Consider the following 20,000-nt stretch of genomic DNA (forward strand, 5'->3'; position numbering starts at 1 on the left):
CTGTCTGTCTGTCTGCCTGTATCTGCCCTTCTCTATCATCAGGCTGTGGTCGCTCAGTCTGTCTGTCTGTATCTGCCCTTCTCTATCATCAGGCTGTGGTCGCTCAGTCTGTCTGTCTGTCTGTCTGTCTGTCTGTATCTGCCCTTCTCTATCATCAGGCTGTGGTCGCTCAGTCTGTCTGTCTGTCTGTCTGTCTGTCTGTATCTGCCCTTCTCTATCATCAGGCTGTGGTCGCTCAGTCTGTCTGTCTGTCTGTCTGTCTGTCTGCCTGTATCTGCCCTTCTCTATCATCAGGCTGTGGTCGCTCAGTCTGTCTGTCTGTCTGTCTGTCTGTCTGTCTGTATCTGCCCTTCTCTATCATCAGGCTGTGGTCGCTCAGTCTGTCTGTCTGTATCTGCCCTTCTCTATCATCAGGCTGTGGTCACTCAGTCTGTCTGTCTGTCTGTATCTGCCCTTCTCTATCATCAGGCTGTGGTCGCTCAGTCCGTCAGTCTGTCTGTCTGTCTGTCTGTCTGTATCTGCCCTTCTCTATCATCAGTGCTGTCTGTCTGTCTGTATCTGCCCTTCTCTATCATCAGGCTGTGGTCGCTCAGTCTGTCTGTCTGTCTGTCTGTCTGTCTGTATCTGCCCTTCTCTATCATCAGGCTGTGGTCGCTCAGTCTGTCTGTCTGTCTGTCTGTCTGTATTTGCCCTTCTCTATCATCAGGCTGTGGTCGCTCAGTCTGTCTGTCTGTCTGTCTGTCTGTATTTGCCCTTCTCTATCATCAGGCTGTGGTCGCTCAGTCTGTCTGTCTGTCTGTCTGTCTGTATTTGCCCTTCTCTATCATCAGGCTGTGGTCGCTCAGTCTGTCTGTCTGTCTGTCTGTCTGTCTGTCTGTATCTGCCCTTCTCTATCATCAGGCTGTGGTCAGCTCAGTCTGTCTGTCTGTCTGTCTGTCTGTATTTGCCCTTCTCTATCATCAGGCTGTGGTCGCTCAGTCTGTCTGTCTGTCTGTCTGTCTGTCTGTCTGTATCTGCCCTTCTCTATCATCAGGCTGTGGTCGCTCAGTCTGTCTGTCTGTCTGTCTGTCTGTCTGTATCTGCCCTTCTCTATCATCAGGCTGTGGTCGCTCAGTCTGTCTTTCTGTCTGTCTGTATCTGCCCTTCTCTATCATCAGGCTGTGGTCGCTCAGTCTGTCTGTCTGTCTGTCTGTCTGTATTTGCCCTTCTCTATCATCAGGCTGTGGTCGCTCAGTCTGTCTGTCTGTCTGTCTGTCTGTATCTGCCCTTCTCTATCATCAGGCTGTGGTCGCTCAGTCTGTCTGTCTGTCTGTCTGTCTGTCTGTATCTGCCCTTCTCTATCATCAGGCTGTGGTCGCTCAGTCTGTCTTTCTGTCTGTCTGTATCTGCCCTTCTCTATCATCAGGCTGTGGTCGCTCAGTCTGTCTGTCTGTATCTGCCCTTCTCTATCATCGGGCTGTGGTCGCTCAGTCTGTCTGTCTGTCTGTCTGTCTGTCTGTATCTGCCCTTCTCTATCATCAGGCTGTGGTCGCTCAGTCTGTCTGTCTGTCTGTCTGTCTGTCTGTCTGTCTGCCTGTATCTGCCCTTCTCTATCATCAGGCTGTGGTCGCTCAGTCTGTCTGTCTGTCTGTCTGTCTGTATCTGCCCTTCTCTATCATCAGGCTGTGGTCGCTCAGTCTGTCTGTCTGTCTGTCTGTCTGTCTGTATCTGCCCTTCTCTATCATCAGGCTGTGGTCGCCAGTCTGTCTGTCTGTCTGTCTGTCTGTCTGTCTGTATCTGCCCTTCTCTATCATCAGGCTGTGGTCGCTCAGTCTGTCTGTCTGTCTGTCTGTCTGTATCTGCCCTTCTCTATCATCAGGCTGTGGTCGCTCAGTCTGTCTGTCTGTCTGTCTGTCTGTCTGTCTGTCTGTATCTGCCCTTCTCTATCATCAGGCTGTGGTCGCTCAGTCTGTCTGTCTGTCTGTCTGTCTGTCTGTCTGCCTGTCTGTATCTGCCCTTCTCTATCATCAGGCTGTGGTCGCTCAGTCTGTCTGTCTGTCTGTCTGTCTGTATCTGCCCTTCTCTATCATCAGGCTGTGGTCGCTCAGTCTGTCTGTCTGTCTGTCTGTCTGTCTGTATCTGCCCTTCTCTATCATCAGGCTGTGATCGCTCAGTCTGTCTGTCTGTCTGTCTGTCTGCCTGTCTGTATCTGCCCTTCTCTATCATCAGGCTGTGGTCGCTCAGTCTGTCTGTCTGTCTGTCTGTCTGTCTGTATCTGCCCTTCTCTATCATCAGGCTGTGGTCGCTCAGTCTGTCTGTCTGTCTGTCTGTCTGTATTTGCCCTTCTCTATCATCAGGCTGTGGTCGCTCAGTCTGTCTGTCTGTCTGTCTGTCTGTCTGTCTGTATCTGCCCTTCTCTATCATCAGGCTGTGGTCGCTCAGTCTGTCTGTCTGTCTGTATCTGCCCTTCTCTATCATCAGGCTGTGGTCGCTCAGTCTGTCTTTCTGTCTGTCTGTATCTGCCCTTCTCTATCATCAGGCTGTGGTCGCTCAGTCTGTCTGTCTGTCTGTCTGTCTGTATTTGCCCTTCTCTATCATCAGGCTGTGGTCGCTCAGTCTGTCTGTCTGTCTGTCTGTCTGTATCTGCCCTTCTCTATCATCAGGCTGTGGTCGCTCAGTCTGTCTGTCTGTCTGTCTGTCTGTCTGTATCTGCCCTTCTCTATCATCAGGCTGTGGTCGCTCAGTCTGTCTTTCTGTCTGTCTGTATCTGCCCTTCTCTATCATCAGGCTGTGGTCGCTCAGTCTGTCTGTCTGTATCTGCCCTTCTCTATCATCAGGCTGTGGTCGCTCAGTCTGTCTGTCTGTCTGTCTGTCTGTATCTGCCCTTCTCTATCATCAGGCTGTGGTCGCTCAGTCTGTCTGTCTGTCTGTCTGTCTGTCTGTCTGTCTGTCTGTCTGCCTGTATCTGCCCTTCTCTATCATCAGGCTGTGGTCGCTCAGTCTGTCTGTCTGTCTGTCTGTATCTGCCCTTCTCTATCATCAGGCTGTGGTCGCTCAGTCTGTCTGTCTGTCTGTCTGTCTGTCTGTATCTGCCCTTCTCTATCATCAGGCTGTGGTCGCTCAGTCTGTCTGTCTGTCTGTCTGTCTGTCTGTATCTGCCCTTCTCTATCATCAGGCTGTGGTCGCTCAGTCTGTCTGTCTGTCTGTCTGTCTGTATCTGCCCTTCTCTATCATCAGGCTGTGGTCGCTCAGTCTGTCTGTCTGTCTGTCTGTCTGTCTGTCTGTCTGTATCTGCCCTTCTCTATCATCAGGCTGTGGTCGCTCAGTCTGTCTGTCTGTCTGTCTGTCTGTCTGTCTGTCTGCCTGTCTGTATCTGCCCTTCTCTATCATCAGGCTGTGGTCGCTCAGTCTGTCTGTCTGTCTGTCTGTCTGTATCTGCCCTTCTCTATCATCAGGCTGTGGTCGCTCAGTCTGTCTGTCTGTCTGTCTGTATCTGCCCTTCTCTATCATCAGGCTGTGATCGCTCAGTCTGTCTGTCTGTCTGTCTGTCTGCCTGTCTGTATCTGCCCTTCTCTATCATCAGGCTGTGGTCGCTCAGTCTGTCTGTCTGTCTGTCTGTCTGTCTGTCTGTATCTGCCCTTCTCTATCATCAGGCTGTGGTCACTCAGTCTGTACCTCGTCATGTGTTTCCTCAGTTTGTGTCTCTGACTGTACTCAGGTATTGTGCTGTCGTGTAGTCTCTGTTTAGGGTCAAATAACATTGTAGTTTACTTTGTTTTTGTGTTGTTTCATTCCGATAAGTTCGGTACTTTTCTTGTTGTGTGTTGATCATGTGGTTGTGCCGGATTGTGTGGATGAGGGTGTCCATGTCCTGAGGCTGATTATTGTTAGTCTGTGTGTGGAGCCTCAGGACCAGCTGGATGATGGGACTCTTCTCAGCGTTCACTTCATGGTTTTTAAGGGCTTTAAAATGATAAGAGTTGGGGTCACTCAGTTTTAGATGTTTCCAAAATTTGATGGCTCGTTTCTCAATGTGGATTAATAGAGGGTATTGGCCTAATTCTGCCCTGCATGCATTGTTCGGTGTGTTCCTCTGTACTCTCAGGACACTTTTACAGAACTCTGTATGAGGGCTTCAATCCGATTTCTGTCCCATTTGTCAAATTGGTGATTTAGGAGAGGACCCCAAACTTCACTGCCATATAGTGCAACAGGTTCAATGACTGACTGGAATATTTTGAGCCAGATTCTGATTGGTATTTCAGATTGGATAGATGTTTTAATGGCATAGAAGGCCCTTCTTGCTTTCGCTTTCAGTTCATTCACGGCCAAGTTGAGGTTTCCGTTTGCACTAAATTTCAGCCCGAGGTAAGTGTAGTTTGTGGTATGATCAATTTTGGTCGTACCAAGGGTGAAACTGTGTCTCTATCCCTGACATCTGGGTCTTTTCTGGAACGTTATTACTTTGGTTTTAGTTGGGTTAATGGTCAGGGCCCAGGTCTGACAGAACTGATGCAGGAGGTCCAGGTTCTGCTGTAGACCCTCTTCTGTTGGAGACAGCAGGACCAGATCATCTGCATACAGCAGGAACTTTATACTGGAGTCATGTAGTGTGAGGCCAGGAGCTGCGGATTGTTCTAGGAGTTTTGCCAATTCATTAATGTAAATATTGAAGAGGGTCGGTGATAGTGGGCAGCCCTGTCTCACACCCCGCCCTTGAGTGAAGAACTCCGTTTGTTTATTGCCAATTTTAATTGCACATTGATTGTTTGAATACATCGTTTTTATGATGTTGTATGTTTTGCCCCTACACCAATTTCTGAAAGTTTAGACAGAAGTCCTTGGTGCCAAATTGAATCAAAGGCCTTCTGGAAATCTACGAAGCAAGCAAATATTTTTGTTTTGTTTTGGTTGATGTATTTGTCAATCAGGGTATGTAGGGTGAAGATATGGTCTGATGTTCTAAAATTTGGTAAGAATCCAATCTGACTTTTGCTCAGGACATTGTGCTCGGTAAGGAAGTGAACGAGTCTTGTGTTGATGATGCTGCAGAACATCTTCCCCAGATTACTGCTCACACAGATGCCTCTGTAATTGTTTGGATCTAATTTGTCTCCACTCTTGAATATGGGCGTTATGAGTCCTCTATTCCAGGTGTCAGGGAAATGACCAACACTCAGAACCAAGTTGAACAGTTTCAGTAAGGCCAATCTTAATGTGTGCTGTGTGTTCTTCAGCATTTCATTGAGGATGCCATCTGGTCCGTTTGCTTTTTTGATTTTTAGGGCCTGGATTTTGTCAATCAGTTCATTTTCTGTGATGGGGTAGTCTAATGGGTTTTGGTATTTACCAATTGTTTGTTCCATATTGATCATTTTTTTCATATATTTGAGTTTGTTCTGGGTTCATTTTTATTTCACTATACAGTTGTTCAAAGTGATTTTTCCAGATGTCTTCATTTTGTATGGCTGTTTGTTCATGATGTTTTTTATTCAGGGAATTGTCCCAGAAACGGTTTGAATGTATCGATTCTTCAATAGTTTTGAGCTGATTTTGCGTGCACTGTTCTCTCTTTGTTCTGAGTGTATTTTTATACTGTTTAAGTTCCTCACAATATTGATGGCGCAGATCTGCATCGTTTGGTTTTCTGTGTTTTTCATTTGATAATTGTCTTAATTTCTTCCTCATTGTTTTACAGTCTAAATCAAACCATTTTTCATTCTGTTGTTTGGTTTTATGGTATTTCTTGGAGGATTTGAGGTTAGATATAGTTGCCAAATAATCAAATATATAATTGATGTTCTCCACGGCCAGATTTACACCATCTCCATCATGAGGATAAACTCTGCACAGGAAGTTGTTTATAAGTCGCATACTTTTGGGTGGTCCATTGCTGTCACATATTTTTCTGTGCTGTTTTGTGCCCATCTGTATTTCTTTCTGATGTTGTACAGCTTACTAGGCTGTGAAGTTATGTTCAAATGTTTTGTCCTTTTTAGATACACAGTAATTTGGCTGTGATCTGATAGGGGTGTTAGTGGTCTGACCATGAATGCTCTGAAAGAGAATAGATCTAAATCTGTGATCATGTAATCTACTGTTGAGCAACCATGAAATGAACTGTAGGTGTACCTCCCTAGAGAATCCCCCCTCACCCTGCCATTGACGAGGTACGGACCGAGGCTTTGACAGAGCTCAATCAGAAGCTTCCCGTTTTTATTCACTTGGGCATCGGAATAAAAGCTTGGGAAGTTTACGGTGTTTTGTGGGAAGTTTTGTCCAAAAATATGGTTATTCCCATTATCTTTAGTGTAGTCAGGTAGGGATCCTGTTCTGGCGTTGAGATCCCCACAGATCAACACACTTCCCTGGGCCTGGAAGTGGTTGACTTGACTGTGGAGAGATTCAAAGATGTTCTCATTATAGTAGGGAGATTCAGGGGGGGGGGGGGGGGGAATATAAAGCGCACATAAGAACACGTCTTTTGATGTTTGGAGAAGGTTCTTGTTGATTTTGAGTCAGATGTGTGATTCTTCTTTTTTAATTGTTTGGATGTAATTATCAATTTCTTGTTTGTGCCAGATTATGATGCCCCTGAATCTCTCCCACGTGTGATTCTTTCGTGCTTTCTAGAGGATAGAGATGTTTCACAGTATCCTGAGGGACAAAGAGTGACTTTATCAGTTCTGCGCCAAGTTTCCTGTAGTATGATTATGTCCATGTTTGATATGTTTTTCTTAAAATCTAAGTTTTGGGTTTTGTTACCAAAACTGGATGAATTAATACCCTGAATATTCCACATTGTAATCGTCAATGATTTCATTTTGTCAAGTTTAACAATTCTACAATCTTAATAAAGCTCTAGAGTAATACAAACCTATGTCTAACATATTATCAAAGTATACATGTGTAAACCAATTTTCTTTTTTTTTTAATTTATTTTTTTCTTCCCCCTCTCTCTCTCTCTCTCGGCGCTTCTCTCTCTCTATATATATATACACACATACATACATATATATATACACACATACATACATATATATACACACATACATACATACACATACATATACCTATATATACACATACACACACATATATTTATTTTTATTTTTTCTAAATATATCGTATGTATCTCCTTTTACTCATGACTACTGTTCCAGACGTGTGCATATAAGTTTGAGAAGGTCCTTAATCTCTGCTAGGTTGATGTGGCTCGGTCCTTTCAGGGCTGCAGCATAACTCCTGTTGCTCGGGCCGGTGGGGGTGTGGATGTGGACTGGGCTGTTGTTCTGCTGAGATGCTGTTCCTCGCTGGAGCTGCTCTGGGTCTTCTGTGGTTGTGGTGCCAGGAGAAATGGTCCTGTGGTGCAGGGTATTGCTGATGGTGGTAGAGAGCAGGGTGTGGAGGTCCAGGCCGTGGGCGGTGGTGTCCAGGATGCAGATGCAGGGGGGCAGGATGTGGGTGGCGAGGCCCAGGGCGGGGGGGGGTGGGGGTACAGTGAGTTGGCGATAGGGTGCAGGTCTCTGGGTAGGGGTTGTAGTGTAGGGCTCAGCTGAGTGTGGAGAAACGATGTTTTGTGGTGCTGCGTGAATAAACCGTCTCGCTGGCTGAGGGGTAGTGGGTGCTTTGGCGTTCTTTGGAAGGCTGCCAGGGGTTCGGCCCAAGGCCACGTCTTTAAGGGTTTTTGCAAACATATGAACACTGTCTTTATGGAGGTGGACGTGGTCATGGAGGTGGTGGATGTCCAGTGTGGGATGATGTGCCAGGTGAACATTTGGCATTCCAGCACATCTATATGAGATGTCTGTGTTTACTCTGTGTATGGTGCGAGGATGGAAGTCTGATCTTGGTAGGATGGTGGAGATAACTACTTTTGAAGTTGGGAAGGTTTGTGTTGCTTTAATGGCCACCCGTGTCACTGATTCTGCCACTCGCTCTTGTTGTGCCCTCAGGTCATTCGTGCCCACATGGATGATGATGATGTGGCTAGGTTCACCCAGATTGTCTTTGTTCAGTTGTTGTAGGGCATTATCTGTTTTTGGGCACCAGAGTTTTGATGTTTTGTGGCCAGGAAAGAGCTGTTTTTCATTTATGAATTTACCATTTGAATCAATTAGAATGATGATTTCTGTATTCAGTAGGGCATTTTCTTGTTCTTGGGGCCTTCAGAGGCCTCTGCCTGTGACATCGGTGGTGGTGTTGCTGCTGGAGAGCTGGAGTTTGGTGTCGGAGTGTGGGCTGCTGCTGCTGCTGTCTGGCTGGTGGGACAGCTGGGCTGCTGCTGCTTGCAGGTGTGTGTGAGGAGCTCTGTCTGTTCTCTCAGGCGTTGTATTTCTCCCTCTCTGAGCATCAGCACCTCCCTGACTGTTTTCAGTTCTTTACTCAGGGTCTCTCTGTCCTGCTGCAGATTTTGTATCTCTCCTCTTAACTCCTTGACACTAGCTTCAAAGTCTCCTGTGAGGTGACTGAGTTTATTTTCCAGGTGTTGGAAGCGCTCATTGGATGTTGCATAGGAGAGTGCTAGTTCCCTGAGCTCCACCAGCTCTACCTCTTGTAGGGAGAGACTGTTTCTGATCTGAGTGACAGACTGCTCCAGCTGTGAGTCGCCGTCATCAGTGTTAGGCTCCGCCCCTCCCTTGAGCTCTGGGCTTCACTGTCTCCTGCAGCTCCCTGTGTTGGTTTCTCAGCATCTGCCAGAGCTTTTAGGCTGGTAAAGTTTGCCTGGACAGAGCTGAGACATGCTTCAGTCCCCTGGAACATTATGGTTCCATTATGGTAGATATTTACAGTTAGAAATGCCTTGTTAGTGTCATTTTCTTCGTAAATTTGAATTTGTCTGCCATTACAGATGCCTAATTTTCTATAACTTTTGTAATATTGACAGATTATCTTGTGCCAAACATTACAGTCTGTTGTGTAGAGGAGCAGATTAGTGATGATGTCTCTGTCCCCTTTTTGTGAAACATCTGCCATCAGAGTCTCTGGGTTGTTCTTCAGCAGGCTGTATTTGAAGTCTTTCTTGTCCTTTGCATTCTTGACAGTCTGAGGGTATGTGATGGAGTGGGGGAGGGGCTCCCCTGCATTGCATTCCATTGTTTTGATTTGATTTTCTCTAACTGTCACTTTCCAACTGTCACTGTCAGACTGATGCTAGTTGTTTATGCTATTTTTATATTATTCAATATATTTCACTTGACCAAGAATTAACTTATTTTTCTTTAGTTCTGGTTCACTAATTTGCAACAGTCTTTTACAGTAAATGTAGTGTAGATGGAGAATCAGTCTTGCCTGTATTTTTGGATGTGAATTGATTCCAGTATCTTCTGTTTTGTCCAGTTCTCCTCCCGATTGCACTGCCTTGGTGTTTCCCAGTTGCCTCAATATTAATATTAAGAGTTTCTCTTAATATTCCTCTTGCTTTTATCTTCGGTTTGATATACGTTTTGTTAGGTTTGCTTCATCCCAGAGGTTAAACAATTGTAAAGTTTCAGGAGCTCATGTGGATCATGACCTGCTGCTGATACCACTCACCACTCAACTCTCAATTAACCTTCAATGAACCTTTAATGAACACTCTCACTCTCTCTCTCACACACACACACACACACACACACACACACACACACACACACACACACACACACAAAACACAAACACACACTAATCCATTAGAAACACATCTACTCTCACACACACACACACACACACACATATATAACATCTACAGGACGTAGAAATCCTGTGTCTAGGATTAAAATTTATCACAGATTAATACATAGAGAGAGAGAGAGTGAGAGAGAGTTGAGTTTTCGACACACTTTATTTATATCATTACAACGTCAGCAAATCACCCGATCACATTATCCAAAAAACAAAGAGATTACAAAAAACCAGACTTATTGTAACATCATAGCAAAAAACAACATTTCTTCTTCAACTTTACAAATAGCTCCATTAAAACACCATTTGTGCAAAAAACTTTCTAAGTCATTCATCAGTTTATAGAACTTGAAATCAAACATAACCCTTGCTTTTACCATATTTTTAAAGACAATAACCACATGTTGTCCTTCTCTACCCTCTATTTTGTTTCTCCTGGTTATGTAAACAGCAAGTTTGGCTTGCCCAATTAAAAAATTCAACAATTGACTTTTTTATTCTTTATGCCACACAATATTTGGGTCCAAGAATCCAAATCTTAGAAGAAAAAATCTCCCCAAAATTCATGAAAAGTACATCAAACAAACAAAACATTTCATACAGTCTAGAACATTCTAAAAAACAATGAAAAATTGTCTCCCTCATTTTACAAAAAGGACAATCACTTGACACATTGGGATTAATTAAGCTCACAAAAGCATTTACAGCAACTGCATGCGTGTAAAACCCTCCACTGAATGTCACCTGTGTGTTTTTCAATTGGTGGTTTGTATAAAACTCTCCAAACAGGTTTATTTTCATCATCTATTCCCAGTTTCTCTCTCCACACTGTATCACTACGTTCTTTTAAATGTGCTTTATTTAAAACTTTTACAAGACATTTATACAAAACTTTACTCTGAACATCCTGCAAACTTAACCATTCTAGCCCTCTCAGGTTCAGAAAAGGTCCAGACAGTCCTTTGAGATTGGGACTAAGAAAAATACTTGGAGAGGGATCTGTATTATTAGGAACCAGTTTCCCATTATGAAATTCAATTAACAAATTATGTTCTTCTTCTGTGAGTTTCTGTTTAAAAAAGTCCAGACTTTTTCCTACATACCGTACCGACCACACACCTAGATATGCGGCCATGGACTGAGCATTATTTAAACCAGAACCAGCAACATCCAACACATGATGCAGTTTTAATGTCTTAGTGGTAATTAAACAATGAAGCAGTCCAGGTGTAACTTCACACGTAACATCAAACCGCGCTCCATGCACAAGAGGTTCCTCCAAAAGCCAGTACAACGAGGAAGTCGCATCCAACCTCCGTTTTTCAAATAAGTCCCAAACTTTAAAAAGTCCCTTATAAAAAGGAGTCAGTCCGTTGCACTGCAGCTTACTAGAGTCCATCAAAAACAAGACAGAGTTCAATCCCAGTCCGCCAGCTTGATTGAAAATAGCATCAGCCACTTTTCTCCAGACAAGATCCTTAGGTCCTGTAAGGTACCTTTGAATAAACAGAAGTCGAAAAGCTGCCCCCCTGCTGGGCAAATGGATAAGTCCTTGTCCTCCTTCATCTCTGGGTAGAAAAAGTATGCTCTGCGGTATCCAATGAAAAGTGCTCCAAAAACAATCCACCATACTGGCTTGAATTTTACTCAGAAGTCCATTTGGAGGATCAATGCAGGCCAAACGATGCCACAAAACTGAAGCCACCAGGTTATTAATTATTATCACCCTCCATCTAAAATACATTTTTGGCAAAAGCCATTTCCATTTTTCCAATCGCCCTTTAATTTTTCTAAAACTCCTTCCCAATTTTTGCCTAACATTGAATCATAGCCAACATATACTCCTAAATATTTTAACCCATCTCTTTTCCAGTACAAATCACCTGGTAGTTTAGGAAGACCATGGGACCATTTACCACTTATTATGGCTTCACTTTTGGACCAGTTAACTTTGGCAGAGGAAATTAGACCAAATTTGTCAAGAATGTCTTTAAGAAGATCAACATCATTTTGCCCTTTAACCAAAACAATAATATCATCTGCATATGCAGACAACTTAACATTTTCTCCAGAGCAAGGTATGGTCCAACCTTCATTGCTTTCTCTGATCTTAACCAATAAAGGTTCAATGGCAAGAGCATACAACATTCCCGAATGTGCACAGCCTTGTCTAATACCTCTGTTAATTTTAAAAGGAGCACTAAGACCACCATTCACTTTCAGTACACTCTCAACATCCCGGTACAAAACCCTAATCATGGCAATAAAACCAGAGCTGAACCCGAACTCCTCTAGCATGCGCCAGAGATAGCTGTGCTCAACCCGGTCAAATGCCTTTTCCTGATCTAGAGAAATGAGACCAGTGTCTATGTATGTCCAATAGCCTAGAGACGTCCAAAATATCCCGAATTAAATAAACATTATCAAAAATAGACCTGTTAGGCACACAGTAAGTTTGATCACGATGAATAACCTGCCCAACGACCTCCCTCAATCTAATGGCCAAAGCTTTAGAAAAGAGCTTTAAATCAGAGCATAAAAGTGAAACAGGGCGCCAGTTCTTTATTTCTTTTAAATCACCTTTTTTGGGTAACAGGGTAATGACTGCCCTCCTGCAGCTCAAAGGTAGCAAACCTCGGGCCAGACTATCATTGAGCACAGCCAGCAAATCAACCCCAACACTGACCAAAACGTTTTATAAAACTCGACTGGTAGACCATCAATTCCCGGGGCCTTAACGCAATCCATGCTCCGCAGAGCAACATGCAGTTCAGCTGCTGAAAGCGGCCTCTCAAGCCAAGAATTGGTCTCATCTGGAACTTTAGGCAAACCCATATAAAAAGAGCTGGCCAGCTCATCTTCCTCTGTATGTTCACTTTTATAAAGCTCAGAATAAAATAATACAGCTCTTTTTCTGATTTCCTTAGGCTCCACCACTTCTATACCCTCCAATGAGTATAAAGAATGTATAAATCTGCTTTGACCATTCTTTTTCTCCAAACCGAAGAAGAATTTAGTTGGGCCATCCATCTCTACCGCACTCTGAAAACGTGAGTGGATCAAAGCTCCCTGTGCTCTGATGCCTAACAGGTTATCCAGAGTCCTTCTTTTAACTTTGAGGAGCTCAATATGTCCTCGACTTCCTGTGGACTCTACCAAATTCTGAAGTTCCACTATTTCAATCTCTAAGGATTTCATTGATTGGGAAATGTCCTTGGATACGTTGAGAGTGTACTGACGACACAGTTGCTGTATTTCTTTTTTCCCATGATCCCAACATTGTTGTAGGGATGAAAATTTTTTTTTCCTGGAACTGAACTGTTTCCAAAAATAAATAAAGACATCCTTAAAAAACTTGTCTTGTAGCAAAGAGGTATTAAAATGCCAATAGGCACTCTTAGGCTTTATATTAGTGATGAAAACACTACAGATTACTAGACTGTGATCAGAAAACCCACAAGGCAAAATCTCACATTTCTTAATAACATTAAACTGGTACTTAAAACAATAGAACCTATCCAATCTAGCCATAGAAACATAATTTTCTCTTGTGTGCGCCCATGTGTACTGCCTTTGTTCTTTATATAGAGTTCTCCATATATCACACAAATCATGTTCTTCTATAAGCTTTCTTATAGCATGTTGAGAAGCTAGATGTGGCTCTCTATGATTCCTATCCATTCCATCATTTGCTGTACAGTTAAAATCCCCTCCAACAAATATGAACTCTTCCTCTTTACAGTTTGACAAAATATTACTTAATTTATCAAAAAGAACAACCCTTTCAGGACCAACAACAGGAGCATACACATTTATAAAAACTAAAAATATTTTTTCAAATTTTGCTGTTATTTTCAATAGATGTCCCTCAACAACATGTTCTACCTCATATGAAATTGGTTTAAAGTTTTTCTTAAAAAGTACAGCTAAGCCACCACTACAGTGATTTTTGTGGCTTAAAATAATCGACCCATCCCATTCCATTAGCCATTCATTCTCATTAAAAACATCACTATGAGTTTCCTGGACCAGCATTACATCAATTTTCTTTTGTCTAGTCAGTTCATAAAGCATTGCTCTTTTCTTGCTGTCTCGTGCACCATTTAAATTAAGTGTGCCCAATCTTATTCTACTCATAAAAAGGTAATACGAGCACACCAATAACAAACACTTCACAAAAAAAGAAAAGAAGCTAGATTGATTCAAATTCATCATTCAATAAATTTAGTTTTAACTTCTGGACAATTTTCTTCAGCCTAAAGACTTCTTGCTCAGTGAAAGCTCCACCCTCCTTCCTTAAAGCCCTGATTGAATCTATAAACATCTCACGATCTGGGAAGTAATCCTCTACATTTACACCTTTCATGCCCTTCGTTGTCTGAAGAAACGTTTTAATTTTGTCCGATGCGTAAGCGCTGCGGACAGATCGCCTCAGTGACGCTGAGCTCACAGAGTCTGAAGCTTCACATTCACTATTCTCTGCAGACTCCCCAGCATTACTCGACTCCGAGTCCCCCTCCCTTGCATCATCACCAGCCGTCCCATTAGCTTTTTTACTAGCCCTTTTTTCTTTTCCTTTGGTCTTAGTTTTCCTTTTTAATGTCGGTGTTTTAAAAAAACTCTGATCATCTGTCATGTCAACATCCACACCATGCTCTAACATGGCCTGCTCACTGACCTCAGAAACACCACCTTTATGCACATTTTCGTTTATGGCCACACTCTCATTTTTATTACTTTCACGATCGTCAATTCCATTTTTTTCAACACAAGATACTGTATCACTCGTTTGTGCATGATCTGTATTAAGCGTTTCGGCTGTGTTGTCATTCTGATCCGCGTTCTTCTCAGGGCACACGCGTATCACATGACCCTCTTGTCCACAACCAAAACACTTCATCACATCTGAGGTAGCAAAAATAACATAATTAAAATCCTCAATCTTAAACTTCATGGCTAAATTAAGCTCCTCATTCTGGTTATTTAAGATCATGTGCACCTGCCTCCTAAATGATACAACGTGCTTCAACTGTGGTGATTTGCAACCGAGTGAGATTTTCTTAATTTTTGACACAGACTTTCCGTGTCTGGACAATTCCCTTTCAATCACTTCGTTTTTAATAAACGGCGGGACATTTGACAATACTACTCTTTTCGCTGGTTGTACTAAAGGCATGACTGGAGTAAGTGACTCATTCACAACAATCCCGGTCTCTACAACTTGATTGACTTTGTCAACATTGTTCAAAAACATCACTATTGCGCTATTCATTCTTGACGCAGAAAGAATGCACTCATGACCAACAACAGCAGCAACAGCGAGGACGCAATCCTCAACTGAACAACGCTCCACGGGTACAACCTTAACACCGTTCGCGCGTTAAACTTTCTAAACTTCGCGTGCTGAGACGCCGCCATGGCGATCAGTGCACACTGACCGACGACGCTCCTCACAAACACTAGAAACTTTCCTCTTTACCTAACAACAAAAACCACAAGAGATAGAAAAAAAAAAAAGATAGAAAACTCACTCAAACCGTAGAGCTCACTCCAACACACACTCACGCTCCGTCCACAAATTCCCAGCATGCACTCGAGAGACAGAGAGAGAGAGAGAGAGTGAGAGAGAGAGAGATCTTGGTTACCCTGAGAGCAAAGGGTGTGTGTTCAGTGTAGGACAGGAGAGATCGAGACAGAGACACACTTCCTCCTTCACTGTCACAAATACAGCTCAGTCAGAGAACTGTACTTCAACAAACTCACTGACTTAATACAGGACTTTACAGCCATGACTGAAATAGATCAGATAAAGACCTTACTAGGAGAGGGACAGACAGCAGCACTGGCTGCCTGATACGTGTGTGTGTGTGTGTGTGTGTGTGTGTGTGTGTGTGTGTGTGTGTGTGTGTGCCACAGCCTGAGAGACAGCAGGTGAATGTGTGTGTGTGTGTGTGTGTGTGTGTGTGTGTGTGTGTGTGTGTGTGTGCCACAGCCTGAGAGACAGCAGGTGAATGTATGTGTGTGTGTGTGTGTGTGTGTGTGTGTGTGTGTGTGTGTGTGTGTGTGTGTGTGTGTGTGTGTGTGTGTGTGTGTGCCACAGCCTGAGAGACAGCAGGTGAATGTATGTGTGTGTGTGTGTGTGTGTGTGTGTGTGTGTGTGTGTGTGTGAGTGTGTGTGTGTGTGTGTGTGTGTGTGTGTGTGTGTGTGTGTGTGCCACAGCCTGAGAGACAGCAGGTGAATGTATGTGTGTGTGTGTGTGTGTGTGTGTGTGTGTGTGTGTATGTGTGTGTGTGTGTGTGTGTGTGTGTGTGTGTGTGTGTGTGTGTCTGACCTCAGTGTGTTTCCCTACTGTCCACCACAGTGACCCTCCGTAATGTATGTGTGTGTGTGTGTGTATGTGTGTGTGTGTGTGTGTGTGTGTGTGTGTGTATATATGTGTTAAAACACTGTGGTATCGAATGTTCACAGATATTGTAATCTGTTACTATGTTAATTTGTACAATGAATTTAATTTGTACATTTAACTTTAAGTTATATACTTTATTATTTTGATGTCTTTATAATCATTCTATGTGTTCCAAGCTTTGGCAATATTGTAATATGTACAGTCATGCCAATAAAGCATTTTTGAATTTGAATTTGAGAGACAGAGAGAAATAGGACAGGCAAGAGGTCACACAGCTCATACACACACACACACACACACACACACACACACACACACACACATGTTGTGTTTCCATGTTTTATGGGGACTTTCCATAGACATAATGGTTTTTATACTGTACAAACTTTATATTCTATCCCCTAAACCTAACCCTACCCCTAAACCTAACCCTCACAGAAAACTTTCTGCATTTTTACATTTTCAAAAAACATAATTTAGTATGATTTATAAGCTGTTTTCCTCATGGGGACCGACAAAATGTCCCCACAAGGTCAAAAATTTCGGGTTTTACTATCCTTATGGGGACATTTGGTCCCCACAAAGTGATAAATACACGCTCACACACACACACACACACACACAATCTTTAACAGATCAGGAGCACATCAATAAACAAATAAATGTTCATGCTGAGTTGAAGAAACCTTCATAAGTATTAAATGTTCAGTGTGTTTGTGCTCCAGACATGAATGATCCTCAAATCATGAAGGAGGATCAGAGAGACGCTTTTCACTTATATAAGCACTCAAAACATGCTAGCAACCACATAGCAACACCCTGGAAACCACCCAGGTCTGATTATTTTAGAATTCTAAAGTTGTAAATACATCCCTTCTCTCTCTTCTCTGATTGGTTGTTATGGTACATGGCTCCTCCTCTTCCTGTTTCCAGTGTGATCATATTAACACTCTTACATAACAGCTACAGAATCATCGATCAGTGACACAGACAGACTGAGTGATGACACAACAACAAAAAACCTTTCTGTCACAGCGACTGTATGACTACAGCATTCAGATGTTATCAGACATTCTTCCTCACACTGAGCTGTGGTGCTCGTGCGGGAGATGCAAGTTCAAATCTGACTCACAATGAACTAAGCCACTCCCTCTACTAATTAATATGTAATAAATGTTATCAATATCACTTACCGGGCAGAAGTAAGTGTTCTCTGCGATGTGTTTGGCTACGAGGCTGTTCTGCGACGAGAGGCTCATGATGAGCGTGAGGGCGTCTCTGGCCTGCGTGCCGACGGTCCCGTCACGGTGGATGAATGGAATGAGAAGAGAAAACAGCAGGAAGTTTGCGGCTCCCTGATCCTGACTGCTGTGAAAGAACAGCTCCAGCACGGAGGCCTCTTTCACCAATACACGACACAGCTCATGTAGCAGAGACACAAGCTCTGCCTCCACCGCAGAGCTGCTGCTACCTGCGTGGACGGGCCCCACGGCGCAGGTGGGCCCTTTATCCCTGCTGCCTTTGCTTGGAGCACTAGGCCCTACCGCACAGTTAGGGACTATCGCGGAGCTGTTGCTTGTGCATGGAGCGGTGGGCCCCATGGTGCAGGAGGGCCCCACCGCGGAGGAGGTGGAGCAGGCAGAGAGCAGCATCATGAGAGGTTTCAGGATGGGTTTGTGGTGTAGCAGCGGTTGCTTGGCTTGAGCTACTAGCATTTCATACATACGAAGCTGCTCCAGCTTCATGTCATCTGTGAACTCACGGCGAAGACTCCACAGAAACAGCTTCTCCATGACGTTCTCCACCACCACAAACTCCAGGATGGGCCCCATAGCTCCGCCCTGGCCGCTCTCTTCCTCCATCAAAAGGAAGAGCATGTGCTCGACGTAGTTCTGCACGGCGCTCGCCTCGTCGCCAGGGATCGGACCGAACCGCAAACCACCACCAACCCCCGATAGAGCAGGGCCTCCGCTACGACCCGGATCATGCTTCTCCAAGATCCTCAAAACCTGATACAGTGAGAGAGAGATTAATGCGATTGATCGATTCATTCAATGTTACGTTTATTTCAATGTATAAAAGATGGATGAATATTGATGATTGTTAGATTAATAAATGGATGGATGGATGGATACTCACTAGATAAATACATAGATGAATGGATAGATAACAGAGAAAAACAAATGGATGGATAATGGAGAGATGGATGGATTGAGAATTGTATGTATGGATGAATACTGCAGATAAATTGATTGGATGGATATTGAGGATTGGTAAGAAGAATAAATGGATGAATACTAAAGATAAACAGATAGGCAGATAGACAGACAGACAGACAGACAGATAGACAGACAGGCAGACAGACAGGCAGACAGATAGACAAACAGATAGACCGGCAGACAGATAGATAGACAGACAGATAGACAGACAGATGGACAGACAAACAGACAGACAGGCAGATAGACAGACAGACAGACAGATAGATAGACAGACAGATGGACAGACAAACAGACAGACAGGCAGATAGACAGACAGACTAACAGACTGGCAGATAGACAGACAGGCAGACAGATAGATAGACAGACAGACAGAAAGGCAGGCAGATAGGCAGACAGACAGACAGACAGATAGATAGACAGACAGGCAGACAGATAGACAGACAGGCAGATAGGCAGGCAGACAGACAGTCAGATAGATAGACAGGCAGACAGACAGATAGATAGACAGGCAGACAGACAGGCAGACAGATAGACAAACAGATAGACCGGCAGACAGATAGATAGATAGACAGACAGATAGACAGACAGATGGACAGACAAACAGACAGACAGGCAGATAGACAGACAGATAGACAGACAGACAGATAGATAGACAGACAGATGGACAGACAAACAGACAGACAGACAGACAGGCAGATAGACAGACAGACTAACAGACTGGCAGATAGACAGACAGGCAGACAGACAGATAGACAGACAGATAAATAGACAGATGGACAGACAAACAGACAGACAGGCAGATAGACAGACAGATAGACAGACAGACAGATAGATAGACAGACAGATGGACAGACAAACAGACAGACAGGCAGATAGACAGACAGACTAACAGACTGGCAGATAGACAGACAGGCAGACAGATAGATAGACAGACAGACAGAAAGGCAGGCAGATAGGCAGACAGACAGACAGACAGATAGATAGACAGACAGGCAGACAGATAGACAGACAGGCAGATAGGCAGACAGACAGTCAGATAGATAGACAGGCAGACAGACAGATAGACAGACAGGCAGACAGACAGGCAGACAGATAGACAAACAGATAGACCGGCAGACAGATAGATAGACAGACAGATAGACAGACAGATGGACAGACAAACAGACAGACAGGCAGATAGACAGACAGATAGACAGACAGACAGATAGATAGACAGACAGATGGACAGACAAACAGACAGACAGGCAGATAGACAGACAGACTAACAGACTGGCAGATAGACAGACAGGCAGACAGATAGATAGACAGACAGACAGAAAGGCAGGCAGATAGGCAGACAGACAGACAGACAGATAGATAGACAGACAGGCAGACAGATAGACAGACAGGCAGATAGGCAGGCAGACAGACAGTCAGATAGATAGACAGGCAGACAGACAGATAGATAGACAGGCAGACAGACAGGCAGACAGATAGACAAACAGATAGACCGGCAGACAGATAGATAGATAGACAGACAGATAGACAGACAGATGGACAGACAAACAGACAGACAGGCAGATAGACAGACAGATAGACAGACAGACAGATAGATAGACAGACAGATGGACAGACAAACAGACAGACAGACAGACAGGCAGATAGACAGACAGACTAACAGACTGGCAGATAGACAGACAGGCAGACAGACAGATAGACAGACAGATAAATAGACAGACAGACAGAAAGGCAG

General features: G+C 43.8%; 1 protein-coding gene across 4 annotated transcripts in view; it reads right to left on the bottom strand.

Moving 5' to 3' along the window:
* LOC127625090 (FHF complex subunit HOOK interacting protein 1A) overlaps positions 1 to 20,000 on the bottom strand; it is a 36,740-nt gene that overhangs the window by 14,939 nt on the left and 1,801 nt on the right. For all 4 annotated transcript variants that reach the window (XR_007968256.1, XM_052100157.1, XM_052100158.1 and 1 more), the window contains one exon: positions 17,243 to 18,058. Coding sequence is in view for 3 of the 4 variants with exons in the window: in XM_052100157.1 (XP_051956117.1) it covers positions 17,243 to 18,058 (816 nt within the window). In the remaining variant the exon portion in view is untranslated. The remainder of the gene's footprint in view (positions 1 to 17,242; positions 18,059 to 20,000) is intronic.

Source organism: Xyrauchen texanus, chromosome 31, assembly GCF_025860055.1.
Source record: "Xyrauchen texanus isolate HMW12.3.18 chromosome 31, RBS_HiC_50CHRs, whole genome shotgun sequence".
NCBI classification, from domain to species: domain Eukaryota; kingdom Metazoa; phylum Chordata; class Actinopteri; order Cypriniformes; family Catostomidae; genus Xyrauchen; species Xyrauchen texanus.